Source organism: Polyodon spathula, chromosome 29 (assembly GCF_017654505.1).
Source record: "Polyodon spathula isolate WHYD16114869_AA chromosome 29, ASM1765450v1, whole genome shotgun sequence".
Taxonomy (NCBI): Eukaryota; Metazoa; Chordata; class Actinopteri; order Acipenseriformes; family Polyodontidae; genus Polyodon; species Polyodon spathula.
The window spans coordinates 8,307,482-8,327,529 of record NC_054562.1 but is presented as its reverse complement, the minus strand read 5'-3'; the positions used below and the strand labels follow the sequence as shown (position 1 = coordinate 8,327,529).

At 43.6% G+C, this 20,048-nt stretch overlaps 2 protein-coding genes across 3 annotated transcripts in view; one reads left to right on the top strand and one right to left on the bottom strand.

The window, feature by feature from the left end:
• Positions 1-69: 69 nt before the first annotated feature.
• LOC121302293 overlaps positions 70-20,048 on the bottom strand; it is a 25,015-nt gene continuing 5,036 nt past the window's right edge. The window contains exons 2-6 of the mRNA XM_041232148.1: positions 3,486-4,466; positions 2,500-2,677; positions 2,251-2,330; positions 1,783-1,845; positions 70-1,670 (exon numbers count right to left, since the gene is read on the bottom strand). Of these exons, the coding sequence (XP_041088082.1) occupies positions 1,518-1,670; positions 1,783-1,845; positions 2,251-2,330; positions 2,500-2,677; positions 3,486-4,238 (1,227 nt within the window). The 5' untranslated portion in view covers positions 4,239-4,466 and the 3' untranslated portion in view covers positions 70-1,517. The remainder of the gene's footprint in view (positions 1,671-1,782; positions 1,846-2,250; positions 2,331-2,499; positions 2,678-3,485; positions 4,467-20,048) is intronic.
• LOC121302292 (transcription factor coe2-B-like) overlaps positions 9,802-20,048 on the top strand; it is a 33,063-nt gene continuing 22,816 nt past the window's right edge. Inside the window, exons 1-7 of one of the 2 annotated variants that reach the window (XM_041232147.1) lie at positions 9,802-9,870; positions 10,314-10,432; positions 16,535-16,691; positions 16,933-16,996; positions 17,425-17,480; positions 17,972-18,045; positions 19,685-19,753. In XM_041232147.1, coding sequence (XP_041088081.1) covers positions 10,368-10,432; positions 16,535-16,691; positions 16,933-16,996; positions 17,425-17,480; positions 17,972-18,045; positions 19,685-19,753 — 485 coding nt within the window. In that variant the 5' untranslated portion in view covers positions 9,802-9,870; positions 10,314-10,367. Of the gene's footprint in view, positions 9,871-10,287; positions 10,433-16,534; positions 16,692-16,932; positions 16,997-17,424; positions 17,481-17,971; positions 18,046-19,684; positions 19,754-20,048 lie in introns of those variants that run through there. The other variant, XM_041232146.1, reaches the window with a different exon arrangement.

Genomic DNA, 20,048 nt, shown 5'->3' with positions numbered 1-20,048 from the left:
AATTGAGAAATCGAAAAACACGACGCCACTGGCAATGCAACTAAAATCAATCAAAAGCGTTTTCCTTGATTTTATATAATCGCAAATTAAATGACTATACTTCATGAATTCAGAACATTTCCCTTAATACACATGAAATAATCATGAACACATTTAAAGTGTTACTGATTTTATTTTTAAAAGCTACATCTCGACTCCAACAGGACCAGGCATTATTGTTAATGATCCCTGAAAAGGAAAGGGCATCAGGATGGGGCAAGCCTCTCTATTTATTTATTGTGTATTTTGTTTATTAAGTGGGACAGGGCTGTATAAGATAGAACTTGTCATTTATAAAGTCATTTGAGAAGGACAAATTACAGGCAGGTTCCAAACACACAACGCTTGTGACGGTGAGAGAGAGCGAGAACAAGAACGAGAATATGAGAAAGAGAGAAAGATGAGAGAGAATGCGGAGAAACACCCGGGTCGCCGAGCACGCCTCTTTGAATTATACAAACATGTGCTTATTGTTTTGATCACAAAAACAAAAATGACCTGTAACCGTGGATACATCGACTAAAACCCTAAACATCTTGAAATTTCACAATTATTGACAATCAAAGATGCACAGCCAATAGATGCAAACAGATTATCGACATAAACCAATCACCATTCCCAGCTGTAAATAATAAATAACAAAGCCTCAGTTAGCTGCGAGGGTGTGAAAGCAGACGGGCCGGGGTTTGATTTCCACAGCCACGCTTCACTCAGGTCTTTACTGGTCTGAGCAGTGGAAGCATCCTTACCAATTCAAACCTCCACTGTTTCACTGGTTTCAGCTGCATGTCACGGGACAGTTTCTCTCCCCTGGTTTCAACAGAAAGAAAACGTGAACGAGTTACCAGCAGAATTATTCTTGCTGGTTTAAACGGTACCCAGACTGGGCTATTGAAACAAACATGCCACAAGCAGGACTGCGGCTGGTTGATCATTTTATTGGGATGGCAGATTTTCTTTTTCTGTACAGTACATGATTTTTTTTTTTTTTGATTTAAAAAAAAAATAATAATAATTTTCCACAAAAAAAAAAAAATAAATAAAATTGTGATTTTTGTGTTTGAACGTGTGCTTGTTTAAATGTTGAATGAATAAACTGAATCACTTGAATTTAAACAGTACACAGAAATGATTTCTCTGAGGCTGGGAAGACCAGCTTTGGTGAAACACCTTTTCTAAATCTATCTGAGCAGATGGCTAATGAGGAATCAGCAGCTTTCGGAATGTGGTGCAGACTCTGTGAATGGGACTCATGACATCATCATCATTCTAGAACACGGAATGCCAGCAGAACGGTCCGGGCACGCCCCTGTTGCACTGGGGAGTAGTCCTTGAGACCCACAGGGTTCACTGTGGTATATGAGGGGTCATTTAGACCAGTGGTGCTCAAACTCAGCAAAGGACGCCCCAGAAAATCACTCCCCCTCCCCACTTGCTTTCGGACCTCTTGATCCAATGCAGGCAGCAGGCTGGGGAACCTATTTCAATGCTGTTAAAATATCTTTCAGGGTCTGTGACTGGCTTCTCCCCAAGTCCACCTGCTCTCTCAGGAGCTCCAGTTTGGCTCTCTTCAGCTGCAGTTTCTCGTATTCTATTGCCAGCCACTTATCACCAGGCTGGCTGTTCATCTTCTGTAAGAAATGAACGACACAAACTGCTGTAAAAACGACAATGTTAGCAAGCAGGCTGTAGATGAACAGAGCTGAGACTCCCGCCTGTAATCTGCAGAGCCGTCATCCTCACCTCTTCCGCCAGCTTGCCAGGCTCAGTGTGGGAGTCTTGTGGTGCAGAATGCGGCGCACAGCCCTGCGGGAAAGCAAGGGACCACATCAACCTGGGGCACAGTCTCACCTGGGGGGGGGGGGCTGACCGACAGGGGCTCCTAAAACAGCAGATATTACTGTAAGCACAGAGAAGATAAGGAACCGCTGACTCAGTTGTGCCAGGCCAACGATCACTGTGTGTGTCCTGATGTATCTCAATCACTCGTTATCTTCTCTGTGCTTCACTATACTGTGCCGTGCTTTTACCAGGGGGATACCAAAGCAGTACACTTTGAGAAGGGGGCTGGTTCATTATCTTCTCTGTGCTTTTGGAGATCGCGCTCCAGAATGGTTTGCTATCTTCTCTGTGGTTAGTCATGCTTTGCTATGTGGTATTCCTGTGCTTTCTAAATACAGGACAAAATGTGCGAGGTGCAAAAACGCCAACCTCCGTCTGCGTTTCCACTGTGTTTGGTCCTGGATCAGGGAGTGCGAGATGGGTGTCGGTGTCAACGTCTTCCAGCAAATCTGAAACAACTGAAAACATTAGCTGGCAGAATTATGCTTATTACATGAATAAATTCTGCTTTTGCAAACACTGTAATAAATAAACAGGATGATAACTGGCTGTCCTGCAGGCTGCACTCTGCTGGCGATGTAATATCGACAATATCGCACTGACAAGCGTTTCACTCACACGGGCCCTCAACGTGGCGGTGCCCGGCGGTCCAGTCACACCCAGTCTGCTCCTCCTTCACTGCAGACAGGGGGGCAGGATTAGGGGGAGAGGCACTCCAACAGCTCCCAACACAAGGGGCAGCAACGGAGTCCAGCTTCACGCCCTCTTGAAAGCTTCTCAGCCCTGCAACAGTGCACTGAAAGAGGATCAAGAGACAGGGTTACACACAAATACAGCAGGCAAGAATGCACTCCAGCCAGATCGATCAGAAACGTGTCAGATCGCCGTGTCCTGTATATCCACTGCATCCACACGCAGAAATAACAACGTGTGCTAAATACGATCATTTTTTTATTTAATCAAAACTCCACAAGCGTTTCAAAAAGTGACACAGACAGTGAGCCGGGTGGACAGACTGTGGTTCTGCATAGCCGCCGAGGCAGCGCTAAGTGTAATAACGCGTGAGGCTTGCTAGTGAACTACTGCTGTGGTCACACGTTTCGCATCTCCCAGCAGAATGAACACATCCCCTGCATGATGCTGAAGAACACCTGCAGCACAACATTATACTCACATACCGAATTAAATAACGCGTTCTAGTTTTTCAGACACTTCAGCAACTGATGAAAAAAAAAAAAATTGAAAAACGTCACCGTTCGAAATCGAACATGAAATACTGGATTACTATTATGGCTTTTGGTCTTTTTTTTTTCTTTTTTGCAATATCAGTTTTGTAGTTTCTTTGATTCCATGACGTTAAATAAATAGATCTAAATCGTGTTAATATCGTTTATTTATTTGCGTCTCCATCCTAAAATTCTAGGTGACGCTAAACTTTTTGCCAGAGTTGGAGTTCACCTCAATCGAGTTTACATACAACAGCGCATACTAGCTTTTGACAAGCCCACAACTACTATATTACTCAGCGGTGCAAACCCTGCGTGGACTGCACAGCGCGCAATAACGCCTTGCGGCGGCAGCTCACCTGAGCGCGCGCCACTCACCTGCATCTGCAGGCGCTGCTCTCGCGCCACTTCGTTGATCGCGTGCGCCACGTCCCGCAAGTCCTCGGTTCTCCTGCCGTGCATTTCCAGGAAGCGGTGCAACAGCTCCAGCGCCCTCTGCGCCTCGGCAATTGTGGGGAGCAGAGACGGGGAGGGGTGCTGGGTGCTATCGTCACTCGCTGCCGAGCTCCAGTCTGCAGAGCTCGGATTACAGGCGTCCAGCTGCTGCACGGAACGGGCGCCGCTCGGTTCGGATGTTTCAGGGCGGGACTCGTGGGTGTGTTGTTGCAGCCCGGCCTCTGCTTGACTCGGCTGTGCGCTCAGCTGAGTTTCGTGCGCAACTGTCGCCCGCTTGCTTGAGATGTCTTCGATTCCGTGGCAAAGTTTCCATCTCTGCAGCCAACCGTTGGAAGAGTCAAAGTTTCGGATCCCGAGGCGCTGGGCAATTGCCTCGGCCTGTTGGAGCAATGCCTGGTCGGATACCGGCGCGTCAGCTGGTCTGGTGAACCGGTACCACTTCCACAGCGCGCTGTCCACTGTCTCCGGGGAGGCTGGCTTGAAGCGCCGCTGCTGCGGGTGCTCGCTGGAAGCCGCTTGCTGTCGGATCTTCTCCTCGTTGCGTTTCAGCGTGGCGAGGGAAGACTGTTTGATCCCCCGCTCTCGCACGATTTGCATCTGCGTCTTGCCGTTCCTCAGCTCGTCCAGAATCTGCAGCTTTTCCCAGACATACAGATCGGTTCGTTTTCTAGCCATGCTGGCTGCTGTTCTCCTGTCTGTACTGTCCGACTGACTCGTCTTGAAAACACGGCGAAGCCCCGCCTTACAGGGAGCCTCCTGTGGGCTGCTCAGCCAATCACATTCCGCGTTTTAACTTCTGCAGCCAATCACACGCCGGGCTTTAACTCCTCCTAGCCAATCATCATCTTATGTAGGGTGTAGGATGGTGTCCAGGTAGGGCAAAAATTGTTCCGTGCCACTGTGCTGTAATAAGACACGAAAATGGGACGAAAATACGCTATAAATAAAACGGACATCGTGATTTTCATATGAATGCGGTGAACAAATTAATAAAAAGAGCAATCTATTCATATGCAATCATATCATAATTACATTAAATACATCAAATGCATTCCTGTATATCAAATGCACATACAGTTGACGATGGGGAAGTGTGTGGCTCGATTTGGCACCTTGCGTCCTACAGGGGGCGCTGCCTGACTTATTTGCGTGAGTTCTGTTTAAATCAGGTAACATAAACGTTGCTGTTGCTACTCTGTAGTTCACCGCAAGGTGGGGCTGTTTCTCTTCTAATCGCTCGAATTGATTGTGTTTTGTAGCTAACAGCCCCGCACAGCGCTGTGCGTTACTGGGGAGTCCGGTCAGTGTACCCTTGACTTCAATACCCATGGCAGGAGCTGGAATGCGTTATAAGTATATTTATGTAGTTATTGAAAAGGCGAAATGAAATGTAATTCTCCGTCACTTTTTTAAACGAAAGGGAAGTTATTTGAAATCTCTCCAACAGCTGGAACGCAACAATTCGCTGGTATCGTTTAGTTGTGATAACAGCAAACCGCTCTGTTTGTGACGCGTTGTGTTAGACGTTGTAATTCGCTGCCTATTATTAAGCAAACTAACCACAGTCACAAGGGCGAGGGAGCCGTCCGTCTGGCAATCCCAATGACACCCCTCTCTCAATCCAATCCAATTCAATTCAATTCTAATCAATTCGGATTCATTCTCTCTCTCTCTCTCTCTCTCTCTCTCTCTCTCTCTCTCTCTCTCTCTCTCTCTCTCTCTCTCTCTCTTCCTCTCGCTCTGTCATTTTTCTCTCTTGTTTTACCTTTATGCTTATCAATGTCATTTGGAAACAGCAGAATAGATTGAAATATATGTTATTAGTTTAGAAATTGATTTCATGTGAAAGATCAAGTTTATCTACATTACACAATTATTATATTTTATTTACTGTAAACATTAATGTTTACTTGAAATGTTATTTATTTTTTGCAACAGGGAAAAAGTCTTTTAAAATCTGTACACAAATTAATATGTAGGCTACCATCTCCTTTCTTTCTTTCTTTCTTTCTTTCTTTCTTTCTTTCTTTCTTCTTTCTTTCTTTCTTTCCTTCAGCTATACACAGGCCATAGTGAGGGTTTAAAAATGTCGCCTCTCCGCTCAGGAGCGGGGTAAGGTAAGATTGTGAATAATGATTAATGCAGCCTATGGATTTGCTGTCCGCGGGCCACGAATTCTCTCGCTCTCAACCCGCTGCGGGACACCATTTGGAAACTCAATGGGACAGTTTCCCGAGCAATTTAATAAATAAACAAACGAAGTGAAATCAATACTCAGCCCAGGCCGGGTGGGGCCGTTGTCGCTGCGGGCGCAGGGTGCCTGGTGGCGGATGTTTAGTGGCAGCTGCTCCAGCGTTGTGAAGGCTGGTCACCGCCCCCTCGACCCCCGGTACTGCCCCGGAGTGGACAGAGGGAGACAGGATCGCATCGTTGCTGTCCCCGGAGAGTCCAGGCACACGAACCCGCATTGTCTCGGTATCACCATAACCGACCCTGCGCCCTTTTCACTGCCGGAGCCTCGCAGGGAACGCAGTCTCCTCCTCTCTCATTCAGACACACAGACGGGTTAAAGCGATCAGGATCCGCAGGTTTCACACACTATGTGTGAGAATTGCAAACAGATTTTACTAATCTGTTCAAATTAAACACAGAAGAATAGAGAGTGAGAGAGAGAGAGAGAATATTTTCCAGTGAAGAAAAATATTACTTAAATGCTTTTAAAAATCTACAATAATATATCTACCTAAACTTGATAGATGACCGTTCTATTCTCATATTTAGATTATTATAAGTGCAATGTGTATTCACTTTCTCTAAACAAACTGACCTCTGACCTTTTCTTTGTCACACACTTTTTACCCGAATGCGTTGCTCTCAACCCACACGAGCGGAGCCGCGCTCAGGTTACCGTCGCTTATTTTTCTATAAAGAAAACAAAATAATTCTGGTGCCCAAAAAGCTTCAAATAATTTCAGAGCTTGAGTGCAAAGTGGCTTCCTGTCACTCCGATAAGAATCAGCAGTTTGTTTTTACTTTAACAAAAAGGCTGCAAATAATAGAATTCTTACAGAATCCAAGAAGTGTTCCAGAGCAGGTTCCAGACCATGTTCCAGAGCAGCTTCTGAGAGGTCGTGTATTTGCTAGCTAACTTGTTATTCCCTCACTAGTGTTTGGCGCTGGGGTTCACGGTGGTCCATTGAGCTATCCAGACTTGTTTTCTAGATTTTCAGAAAAAAAAAACACTGTTCCACTCTTGGGATGCCGGCCCCGCAAACGAGTTTCTGCTGCTGATCATCTTAATCCTCGCAGTTTCTGAGGCTGCCTGTGTTTTCGCTGCTGTATAAAAGCCTCAGTAATATCGTCACCTGCGGTGAGTGAATCTTTTTCAAAGCGCAACTGAGGCTAATTTAAGGGGAGCGGCACCTCTGTGTTCAGGGCTCTGTGTTGAGTTCAGCGTTACCTTACCGGTTCTGAAGGTTGCATGCACATTAGAATGGCGTTGTTGCAAAGATCGGGTTAGGAACAGAAGTGGACTAGATTTCCTTATAAGAGACTTGAAGCGCACACAGCTCACCGGCCTTGAACGAGCCGCGCTGCAGTTTGCGGTGTTCTGCAATGCCCACACTAAGTTGAATCACAGTGCATTTGGTATTTATTTATTTTTTATGTCAGTAAAATATTTAGGGCAACGTGCTCTATTAGAGCTTTATAACTTTTATAAGTTTTAGCAGACTTCATAAAGCAGCGTTTGAAAAAACAACACATTCTTTAAATACGAGAGATAACGACCACAGGAACACGCACGTGTCAATATATTAGTATTGTATAATATATTGAGATTGACATCTATTCTTTATTATTAGTTAATTTGTCAACAATGTATTTTTTAAAATCTTTTTTTTCTAGGGGTTAATCGTGCTTTTGTTTAAACTCGTGTTATCAAAAGAATAAATAGTTAATTTATACACACAGTCAGATTCAAACTAATCGAAATCAGAAATCGCAGCAGTACAGAGTATTTGAAATTCGAAACAAACTCCGAAAAACAAATATTTTCTTATTGTGAATGTTTGAGAACATCCTCCTCAGCGTAAAAGTCCTTAATAAAACGTGTTTACAATCCTTCCAGTAAGATGTTCAATTTTGCTGGTTTACAGTAAATATATGCAGGTTTGTTTGTTTGTTTGTTTGTTTACACGTGGTTGTATTCTCACGCTGTTACAATGTGGATTCTCAATACACCACCCGCGGGTTAATTGGATTACTGGAGTTCAATTAGGGCCCTAACTCAACACAGGGTTAGGGGATGCATCCTCTCTCTCCCTCTCTCTACAGCCGGGTAGGGCGCCTTTAACACTCGGGTCTGAATTACTGGGGCCGGATCCCTGCAATCGCGATCCGGGAGTGTTTGAAGAACATAGTCTTCACATTATAGCTGTTATCGCCGATTCCTGTCCTGTTGTGCCTCCCCGATAACAGCGGCGCTTTTTCTCTGCGGATCGATTTCAGTGGTGGGGGGTGGGGTGGCTCGTCTCCAGCATCTGTAGCTATTTAACGGTTTCGGGGTTAAGTAGACCTGTCACTCAAGCTGAGAGCGGCTGAGTGACGGCCGGGGATTCCGCGGGGCTCTCCTGTTAATTGGAAGAACAGCTGACTCGACGGGCCGGCAGATGGTGTCTCTGAAGACAGATTTGCATCCATTGTTCCCCCAGATCAGTCCCAAGACAATACCCCGGCAGGGGCAAGAAACTCTCCCTTTCAGACGACAGAAAACGGAAATTCATGCAAGAAATCCGCGTCGTTCAGATGCGAAGCGCTTTTGTCGGGGGCCGAGCTAGACAGCTGCCCTCATCAGCATAATTAAGTTTTTTTTAAAAAAGTCATTTTGACTGAGCACAGCAAGAATATCCTCGAACTCCGATACAGCCTCAAACCCCTTGTTTAATGTTGACCGTCCTCTCTGCGCCTCCCAGGCGCGCTGGCCTTGTGTAAAGCGGTATCCGATCCGGTCTGAAAAGTTTTCAGTTTAATGCAGACACCAAATATCCTATCCTACACGTTTATGTTAATGTTTATATAGGGTTCAATACCATATACAGTTATAAACTATCCTTGGAGAGAGAGAGACAGAGACGGGACACACACGGGACAGTGTGTATCACAACTCTGTCTGAGGCAGTACCACACAGATTGTGTTGCATCTCACACACACACACACTGGGTTATTTTTTTTATAACCACTCTGTAGGCGTCGCCCGGTTCCACTAATGCGTTGCTGTGTTAGTTATTAGCTCTTGTCTGTTTTGCAGTGCGACATTATTTCAAGACGAGGAGTTTAATTGCACACGCTTCATTTCTTTGGTATATTGCGCCACCCCTTTAAAAAGCCGGGCTGCTGTACCGTCATGTTTTATCGATTGCATTTTCATATTTTGAGAGGAGACTCCCCTGCAGCATCCTCACGGGGTGCTATAGCGGACACTCGCTTTTTTAATAGCCCGCACTGCAGAAGCGCGCAGTAATTCGGTAATCTGTCCCCATTGTGCTGAGAGACACTGACACCATGCAGCCTCTTGTGAGTGAGAATCATAGATTCAGGTGCAGACCAGCATTGTCTCTGCAGCGGGGAGAGGGGCGGCCAAGCGACTCTTTGTGTGGCTAACACGGGTTACCAACTGTCACAAACTCAGCCGAGTAATCTATGCAAAACAGATTTAACAAATCAATCAAAACACTCTCACAATCATAACATACTTCTAAACAGAAAAGCTACCAGGTCCGTCAGATGCCACACGCTGTTAGACTTTAATATCCTTAATTTAGGTTGCATTTGAACAAGTTACTTGCATTTGTTCAAAAAAAAAAAAAAGTGAATGAAATGAACCGAGAGGGCGGGTTCAGATCCCGGAGGATTACCAGGTTGGAGCGGCAGCATTTCACAGGAATCATCTGTCACGCATGGACGCATCTGTCATCCCCAATCTGACACAATGCAACCTCCAGTCGCGTACACACCTACACGTGAAACACGCACCATATTCCTGCTCCATCCAAATGATCTCGACGATGATTGGCTGCAGCTGGGGAGGCAGGTGCGGTATCGTTCCAACAACTGTCACTCCACAGCCAATGAAAACCGACATGCAAACGAACCTGTCCAAATATGGGAAGAGTCCACGCCTCCCCCAGCCAAGGTAACTCATTCATGACAAAGCGAATCGAGCGAACAGGATCATTACCGGTAGCTGATCCGTGAGTTAACACGAGGGTTTCCTCCGAGCCGAGTGCCTGATCTCTGGATTAGAAGGTACAGATCACGCCTCAGACTGGCAGCGCTGCTGTGTGTGGGTGTGTGGGTGTGTGTGTGTGTGTAGCGTGTGTGTGTGTGTCCACAACGGAAAAGGTGATGTGCGTTAAACTGTGACCCAGTCTTGCTGCCTTTCGTTTGAACAATAACTGCACCCCAAGGAGAATAAACCTCCCCAAATCTTCTTACTGGAAACTTTTGAAGATATTTTTTTTTGTCATTTGTCAGCCTGAGGAAGTTGTGAAAAAAGTTTTTCCATATTTTATATATATAATGTTTCTATGTTATGAAACTATTGAATAGCGCCGCTGTCTCTGGATTTCTCCTCTTCGAGTAACTATACAGGCGATTCCTCTTGTGAACGACTGCCAGTCTCGCATTTTTTTTTTTTTTTTTTTTTTTTTTTTAGCAATTTTTTCTTTTTTTTAATGTTTGGAATCCAGAATCATTTATCCAGAGGGGGATCGGATATTAAAGAGAAGACCTCCGGAGTTGAGATGGATTCCATCCGATCCTGGGTGCGCAATGTCGGTGTTGTGGATGCTAATGTAGCGTCACAAAGGTAACGTATATAAATATAAATATATAGGTCACGGATGTGCAAGACCCGGGACACTCCAATAATAGTGACTTGAATGCGTTGATACAAAATATCTCTCTGTAATAATTATATTCTTGATATCTGTCTAGAAATATTAAAAGCGGTACTGTGTTTCCATCTAAATATATAGATAACACGAAACAACCTATATGTGTCTATTTATTTTTTAGATGCTCAGAGACAAACAGAAATATACAGGCTACTGTACTTGAGAATGCGTAAAATCCAGCATTCTATCTATTAATCCAGCATTCTATCTATTAATCCAGCATTCTACCTATTAATCCAGCATTCTATCTATCTATCTATCTATCTATCTATCTATCTATCTATCTATCTATCTATCTATCTATCTATCTATCTGTCTGTCTTTGTCTGTCTGTCTGTCTATCTATCTGTCTGTCTATCTATTTATTTATCTGTCTGTCTGTCTAACATAAAACACTTTTTTTCAACTAGAAAGTGTAATTAATGTGTACACAGTAGCCTACAAAACTTTAAAAGTAGCTCCGATATTTTTTTTAAATCGTTTTCTTTGCAAAAATAAAAACTGATTTTTTTAACGAAACGTGTGCTTTAGTCAGAGTTGTAAACATTCGTGCACAAATAAATAAATACAAAAACACATGATTTCGCTGTGATGTTTCATTCCATTGGCAGCTAACGCCTATTGAAATGACCTGCCAGCTATAATGCTAGTTATGTTGATATAGGCTGTCGGTAAAGAACTCCAGCGCGTTTTTTAATAGAAATTCATCTTAGTTTAGTAGAGTTTAGTTTGGTCCCTTTGTGTCCGCAGCGCTAGCACAGGCGCATCTCAAAAGTACCAATACAAAGGGAGACCTGGCTTATTTTTAGAGTGGAAGGGTTCTCCTGACTGTATTTATCAAAACAGAGCTCGGCCAAATGTAGGCACCGCGTTTTTCAAATGACGATTCTCAACCAAAGTGGTAGAAAACATTTTAGTCCCCTTTGCGATGGCACGGAGGGTCCCAAATCCAGATTTAAGAGGGAGGACACCGATAAACTGAAGTTACGAGTCCCGCACAGGGCACAGTACCCCTGGGTTTTGTCAGTCATGCATTACGCAGAACTGGGTCCCCTGTGTTTGGGATTCTGTGCCCATGTCATTGCATTGCTGTATGCGTGTGTTTATCGATGGTCTTATTCGCGCAGTATCCCTGTATTGCAATACGCGACACTGCGCTCGGATGCAAAGTGCACGGTCTGTGCATTATTAGTTGGAACCACGTCCTCTTAAATGACAAGCTCTCGGCATTGTTCAGGAGCCACACGGGAAGCACACGGTCGACTCGAGAAGTCTCTTTGCTTTATGGAACAGCGATTGACTGTCTCACTGTGAACTGTGACGAAGGCGGTCCGTCTCTGTCTTGTATCATTTCCCAAAATGTTGATTGATAAAAAAAAAAAAAAAAAGTTTTGTCACAAAAAGAACGCCATAAATCCGAGGCTGTAATTGTAGAAGACAAAAATAAAATGCCCTTTTCTTCACCGACACGTCATTTTGCTAAATAGCGGCAGAACGCTCTTTGATATTAATGACAATAAACGCAGCATGGATAATGGATACGTCAGCGATTCCAAATCGAAATTCCAAATTCCAAATCGATTACTAACATTCTTCTGTGGAAATAAAAATCCCGTAAAGTTTTCTAATGCGTGTGAACCGAATTAATATTGTTTGATCAAACAGACGGAAACGTGGCATCATTTCTACCCAACGCGATTATTTTTAAACATAGGGGGCTGACCTTCAATGAAACTCAAACAATTACCCCATCTAATTGTATTGTCGGATTATTAATTTTTCGTGCCCCGTGGTTTATTTGTGCAGCTTGTGCCGTGAAATAAACACACCTCGAAACGTGTCCAGGAACCGCAGGAAGAGAGACGCTTTTTAGAATCTGTTTTTACAACAGAACCAACGCTTGTTTTAACTCTTGCACCTTATTTACCCCACTGACTCAATAAATCAAAGCCTGTCAAAACGTTAACACTCACACCGCGCACACACACACACACACACACACACACTGACACACACACACACACACACACACACACACACACACACACACACACACACACACACACACACACACACACACACACACACACACACACACACACACACACACACACACACACACACACACACACACACACACACACACACACACACACACACACACACACACACACACACACACACACACACACACACACACACACACACACTAACCTCCACAACCTAAACACAGCGCCTATATCCTTTATTATAAGAAATGATTAGATAGTATACTTTATTATAAGAAATGGTTAGATAGTATACTTTATTATAAGAAATGATTAGATATTATACTTTATTATAAGAAATGATTAGATATTATACTTTATTACAAGAGGTGATTCGATATTATACTTTATTATAAGAGATGATTACATATTTAGCATTTGGGTCTTCAGAGGTCAAATAATCAAATGTTTGCGCAGTAGAAATGTTGTTCCATTTGCAATATTAAAAAATATTAGAAGGTCCTTTCATTGAGTTGTTGAAATTATTATTATTATTATTATATTATTATTATTATTATTATTACGCTCAGGTACACAATCTCGTTGGATTTTATCTCTGTTTAAGCTTAAAAGTTTTGTAAAAAATCTAATAATAATAATAATAATAATAATAATAATAATAATAATAATCCGAGGACTCGCACCGCTCCTGCGGGACTGTTCGTTTTAGACTGGTGTGACAAACCCGAACTCTGCGCTTTGTTTTTCACCGAAGAAATGATTCTATTTTTATATATATAGCTTGCAATGATCCCATTCCTTCCCGCAACGAGAGCCGCCGGAGAAGGCGTTTCTGTCACAGTTCACGGTATTTTCTTTTGGTTTAGAAAAGGAGCTCCTGACTTTTCCTTTCTGCGCAAGAAAGGGCGCGGCACAGAACTCCGGTTATTTTTCTCAGTGTGTACCCTGTGTTTGAAACCATCTAACCGGCCAACTAAATACAACAATAAATAAATAAATAAACAAATAAATAAATAAGTAAATAAGTAAATAAATACAGCTACACAGGAAAACTCTGCCGCTCACGCAATGCTAAGTGTCATTGTGAAATTGGATTGGCGAACTCCACATTGGCACCATAGCATCACCTCAGATTTTAGGAGTGCGACGTCATTTTTTTTTTAAACTGTTTGAACACAATTTAGATATTTTATTTTACATCATGTAATCAAACTACACGTTGATAGCGCAAACAGGAAACCACAGCAGCAGTACACTATTGCATGTCAGATTTGGAAATGTCTCGTTTTTTCAATGGTTGTCAGTTTTTCGTTAAGTTTCTATGGAAAACCACAACGCGGTGTGTGAACTAAATACTTTAACGCGACGATATTCAGCAGGTTTCATTCGACTTCATGAAGCAACAATGTGCTAATTATATAGGGTGATGGAAAACTGCAAGAATACAAACCCCGTCTGGATACGAATATGTATTTTTCAATATAAATAGTATACGGGCTTAGATACTGGGGGGCTGACACGGTGTGGAATTAATAAAATATAATTTACCCCACAATGCCTTCAACCTGCGGGACCCTAAAAGGACCTGCTTTCAGCGCGCCCGATTCCGATCAACACAGAAACCAAAGTTGTTTTTAATGAACGCTTTTGGAAAACTGAAATCCCTGAGCCGTTTTAGGCAGCTACTGTGATCTTCTTGCGAGACACGGACGTGTATTGTCAAACTTTGAACCGCTGCTCAAATTCTGCGGGTTTCAGTAGCGGACACAAAGTGTCCCTGGTCGCTTTCACCACGGCGAATCTGGGGCTTTCTTCGGGTGTCAGCGTTTTTATCGAGGCTTTTGGGAGGTTTTGAGCGGGGTGTCTTGAAAAGGCGAACGCTGTTACTGCATTTCACGATACGTTTGGACGGTCTTTAAATAAATATACTACGTCATAAAAAAAAAGATACAAAAATAGAGTTCTTGTGCGTTCTGACCTATTCTTATTGAAAAGAAAAAGTTTAAAAACCCAAACACACAACCCTATATTAGACACACATGCAGTGAAACCCATTCCCAAATGAGACCCATGACAAACAATCATGCATGAACACGCTGTTAATATCGGTCCTGAAATTACAGGGACCCGTAACAGTAACCAGAAAGAATAAATGGAAAATACCCAACGGCACTAGAGAGAGCACGCCCCGGAGAGCTGGATAAATAGGGTTATTTATTTCAGATGAAGAGGCTGTGTTAGCGCTGGAAGAACGCTTAGCACAGCCTGCCTAGCACCGTCCTTAAAACCCGAACAAGCCAACGTGTTTGATGATCCCGGTGTTTCGGGATCGCGGAAGGAAAATGATTGCAGCTGCAGATTTGTCTGTCTCTTGTATTTTAGCAGCAGATCTGGTCTGCAGATTAAAAGCAGATAAATGTTACCGCGTATTTCACTATACAATGTTTTTATAGTTTCAAATCAAGGTCAGCTTCTTCAGTGCATGGTAGCGATTAGCAGCATGCATTGCATACACAGCCAGCAGAACTCTTACAGTAACATTGTATCGTCGGGTTCAGTTAAGAGAACTACAGCTCGAGACAAAAGTTTTGCATGACCTTGAACTTTAGGATTGAGATATATATTAACTTAATTTATATATTTTATTTCAAATCACATAATCAAATACACTACTAAAATGCTACCACAAAACAGAGGTGCAGTGTTTCTTGTTAGATTCTGAAATGTCCAGTTTCAATATGTTAACGCAATTCAGCAGGTTTCATTCGACTTTATGAAGCAAAATGAGTTCATTCTGTAGGGTGATGCAAAACGTTTGACCACAGTGTATATTGATGGTGTGTGTGTGTGTGTGTGTGTGTGTGTGTGTGTGTGTGTGCTCATGGTGTATATTGATGGGGTGTGTGTGTGTGCTCATGGTGGATATTGATGATGTATATTGATGGGGTGTGTGTGTGTGCTCATGGTGTATATTGATGGGGTGTGTGTGTGTGCTCATGGTGTATATTGATGGTGTGTGTGTGTGTGCTCATGGTGTATATTGATGGGTGTGTGTGTGTGCTCATGGTGTATATTGATGGTGTGTGTGTGTGTGTGCTCATGGTGTATATTGATGATGTATATTGATGGTGTGTGTGTGTGTGTGTGTGTGTGTGTGTGTGCTCATGGTGTATATTGATGGTGTGTGTGTGTGTGCTCATGGTGTATATTGATGGTGTATATTGTGGGGTGTGTGTGTGTGCTCATGGTGTATATTGATGGTGTATATTGATGGTGTGTGTGCTCATGGTGTGTATTCATGGTGTATATTGATGGTGTGTGTGTGTGTGCTCATGGTGTATATTGATGGTGTATATTGATGGTGTGTGTGTGTGTGCTCATGGTGTATATTGATGATGTATATTGATGGTGTGTGTGTGTGTGCTCATGGTGTATATTGATGGTGTATGTGATGTGGTGTGTGTGTGTGTGCTGATGGTGTATATTGATGTGTGTGTGTGTGTGTGTGTGCTCATGGTGTATATTGATGGGGTGTGTGTGTGTGCTCATGGTGTATATTGATGGTGTGTGTGTGTGTGCTCATGGTGTATATTGATGGTGTGTGTGTGTGTGCTCATGGTGTATATTGATGGTGTATATTGATGGGGTGTGTGTGTGTGCTCATGGTGTATATTGATGCTCATGGTGTATATTGATGGTGTATATTGTGTGTGTGTGTGTCATGTGTATATTGATGGTGTATATTGATGGGGTGTGTGTGTGTGCTCATGGTGTATATTGATGGGGTGTGTGTGTGTGTGCTCATGGTGTATATTGATGGTGTGTGTGTGTGCTCATGGTGTATATTGATGGTGTGTGTGTGTGTGCTCATGGTGTATATTGATGGTGTGTGTGTGTGCTCATGGTGTATATTGATGGGGTGTGTGTGTGCTCATGGTGTATATTGATGGTGTGTGTGTGTGTGCTCATGGTGTATATTGATGGGTGTGTCTGTTTGCTCTGCAGTGGTGTGGCTCTATCCCGGGCTCACTTTGAGAAGCAGCCCCCCTCCAATCTCCGCAAATCCAACTTCTTCCACTTTGTACTGGCGCTGTACGACCGACAAGGACAGCCAATCGAAATCGAGAGGACCTCCTTCTACGACTTTGTAGAACACGACAAGGTCATTTATATTTAATCCATTCACAGAAGTTTGCATGGTACCTCTGCACAGGTGTTTCCTAGGCTTGTATTATTATTATTATTATTATTATTATTATTATTATTATTATTATTATTATTATTATTATTATTATTATTTCCCCTTGACAGGTACTTGACATGCTCAGTGTGGAAACACAGAAAAGTGTGGTGGTAACAGTGGGATCTCGTTTACTAACTTACCTGTTTTGTTTCATTAAAAGGAGCAAAGTGGTCAGAAGACAAATAATGGAACACACTACAAACTCCAGCTTCTGTACAGCAATGGTGAGTCTATCTATCTATCTATCTATCTATCTATAATAACTGGTGAGCATTCATTCACTCATTCATTCACACCAGCAGCAGAGCACCACCGACCCCAGTGCGAGCTGCCAAGCTGAAAGGCAGCAGAGTAAGCCCCAAAGTCGAGCGAGCTCCCCACAACAAGAGGCACAGAACAGAACTTTAGAGAAATTGCTCACCAGAGATTCTAAAAATACTGCATGGGCAGTGTGTGATAAATGTGAATTTAATGTTCACTCTCAGGGAGAGATGCTTGGATAAGACCCTCTGGCTTTGCCCTCAGGGTGTATGCAGCCCACTTGTGTGGGCATTAAATGATCACACACTAACCCATGCTGTAGTCTGTATCTATCGAATTATCCAGACACGATATCCTCACTGTGAGAGCCTGCCTTTGTTCTTTTCTGCAGGGGTGCGGACGGAGCAGGATCTGTACGTCAGGCTCATTGACTCTGCATCCAAACAGGTGAGGAAGGACTCTAGAGTTTAAATGCAAACCCTCCAGCCTTAACTTCAAACAGCCAGCCCCCAGATAACCAGACAGACGCAGCAGCAGCAGCGCTAAAGAGAAACGCAGTGATGAAATAAAATGAAGTGATCCGGACAGTGTGTCTAATCACTGCCAGTGTGTAATTCATTAACATGGAAAAAACCAGCACCCACAGCATAGCAGGGTATGTAATTATTAGGTTTGGTCGTGTTTAATATTTGCAGTATTTAGATCAGCTGTAATGAATTGAATAGATCTGATTGACTTCAAACGTGAGATTCAAGTCATTCCACAGAGGAGGAGCAATATCAGGAAGTGACCGAGTGACCGCATTTCTGGAGGGACGGTAGTCCCTCCTGGACACGTCACACAGCACGACTCGCTCATGCATGTAAGACAATAGCGTTGGCGTCTAAAGCAGTGTCTCGAAGGCGTCTCATTGGCTCTTCCTTGTGTTTGATTGGCAGCCCATCTCGTACGAAGGGCAGAACAAGAACCCCGAGATGTGCCGCGTGCTGCTGACTCATGAAGTCATGTGCAGGTAAGAGCGAGGCTTTGCCAGTCGTCATGCCAGGATATCACAGGATCAGCTTCCAGAGCTTAGTGAGGGGCCACGATATGCACCCCGGCCCCCATTCCAGCGGTGGCCAGCCCTGGGCCCGGAGAGCCACAGAGTCTTCTGGTTTTCGTTCTCAAAGACCCAAGTCTTTTCTGAATTGGTCAACACTAACATTTTTCCAGGTCAATAACTGTTGATCAGATCCCCAGAAAACCTGCAGGACGGTGGCCCTCCCTGCACCACAGAGCACACGTCACAATAGCAAGTGACTACGAGGGGTAATGAGATCAATTAACCAGATACTATTTATTGATTGATTTCCTTATTTATTCTTCAGCCAGGAAAACCCCGCAGACACTCAAAGCATAATTTCCATCAAGCTGATAGCAGTATAGTTAATGCACAAAATCAAAGGACAATCAGACTCCGAAAGCATTCTCACTCATTCAATCAGTTACACTGTGATCCTTCTGCAATGCCTTGAACCCCTGGCTCATCAGTCTGCATTTAGTTGAGAGCCTGGGGTTCTTTATCTGTTGCACTGCTATCAGCACAATAGCAGTGTAATAAAGCACAGGGAAAGCATGGTAAAGCACAGGGAAAGCATGGTAAAGCAGAGGTAAGCATATTAAAGCACAGAGAGGTAAAGCATATTAAAAAACAAAATTAGTTTTTATGCATAACCACGGGGAGAAGGCAAAATCACCGGACTGCTGGAAGTTATATAAATGGGGGAAGAAAACAAAAATCCCAGAGTGAAAAGTGAATGGACAGTACTGGGGTTTAAGAAGAGGCCCCACGCTGGGAGGGATCCCAGGGCTAGGAGCCATTGTGTGGCCAGCAGATGCCAGAGCCAACTCACAGCTGGCTAATAAGGAGATGGACTGGGAGAGGGCGGCCGCACAGCTGGGGTCTGAGCCACTGGGCTGGAGGAGGGGGGGGGGGCGATACTGCCCCTCTGCACGGGAGAGGCCTGGCAGATGGTGTGAACTGAGATGTACTTTTGTTATTCAATAGTGGGGACGGGCTCTTGCAGCCGAAACAAAAGCCAGGCTGACTCTTGGGGGGGCGATTTGGAAATTAGTGACAGATTGCCAGAGAGCAGGATTTTGTTCTTCTGGAGAAAGTTGACAGCGCTACCTCAGGGTTGATGTTTTATAAGGGAAATATTTTGATTCTGAAAAAAAAAAAAAAATAGAAATTAAATAATAGTCAACTTGAAGGCTGACGGGCAAATACAAAATATTTTCAAAATCTGGATCTTTTTTTTTTTAGGTCGTTTTTCCTGCTTTGTATCCTTCATTTCTTTAAGATCATCTTTTCATATTCATCGCATCTCTCAATGCTGAACGACTCAGTGAAGACTGAAGCTGTTTAAAGATGGGCCTCACATTTAGTGAAATTGCACACACAGGCTTGCATAGGATGGATAACAGAAGACTGAGATTCGTTTTCTTACAAATACTTAGTAAATAGTAATTATTACATTGTCACTCTGTCATTGCTCAGTAAGATTAATAAGAATCAAGCATGCAGCACATCACAGATTTACACAACCTCAAGGAATCTTCCTCTGAGTGAATGTGAAATGAAATCTCTCTCTCTCCCTCTCTCCCTCCAGTCGATGTTGTGAGAAGAAGAGCTGTGGGAATCGCAACGAGACCCCCTCAGACCCTGTGATCATCGACAGGTAGGGTCTTCACCAGCGCATGCGGTTTTGAGTCGTACTGTGGGGTCGCACGCCCCAGTATCCTACCCACACTCACCGGGATCCCAATGGGTTTGCCCTGGAAGGAATGCCTCCCAGTTTTCTGGAGGTGTAGAGCAACTTCTTAAAGATATTCAGTAATTCTGAATGGAAGAGAAGGGCGGGTCTGAGCAGGGTCCTCGTAATCAAGCCTGGGTTTACCAGGACAGCAATGAGTTTGGGCTGAAACTCAGTTTCTGCATTGGGAAACAGACTTGCTCTGAAGTGTCTGTGGTTC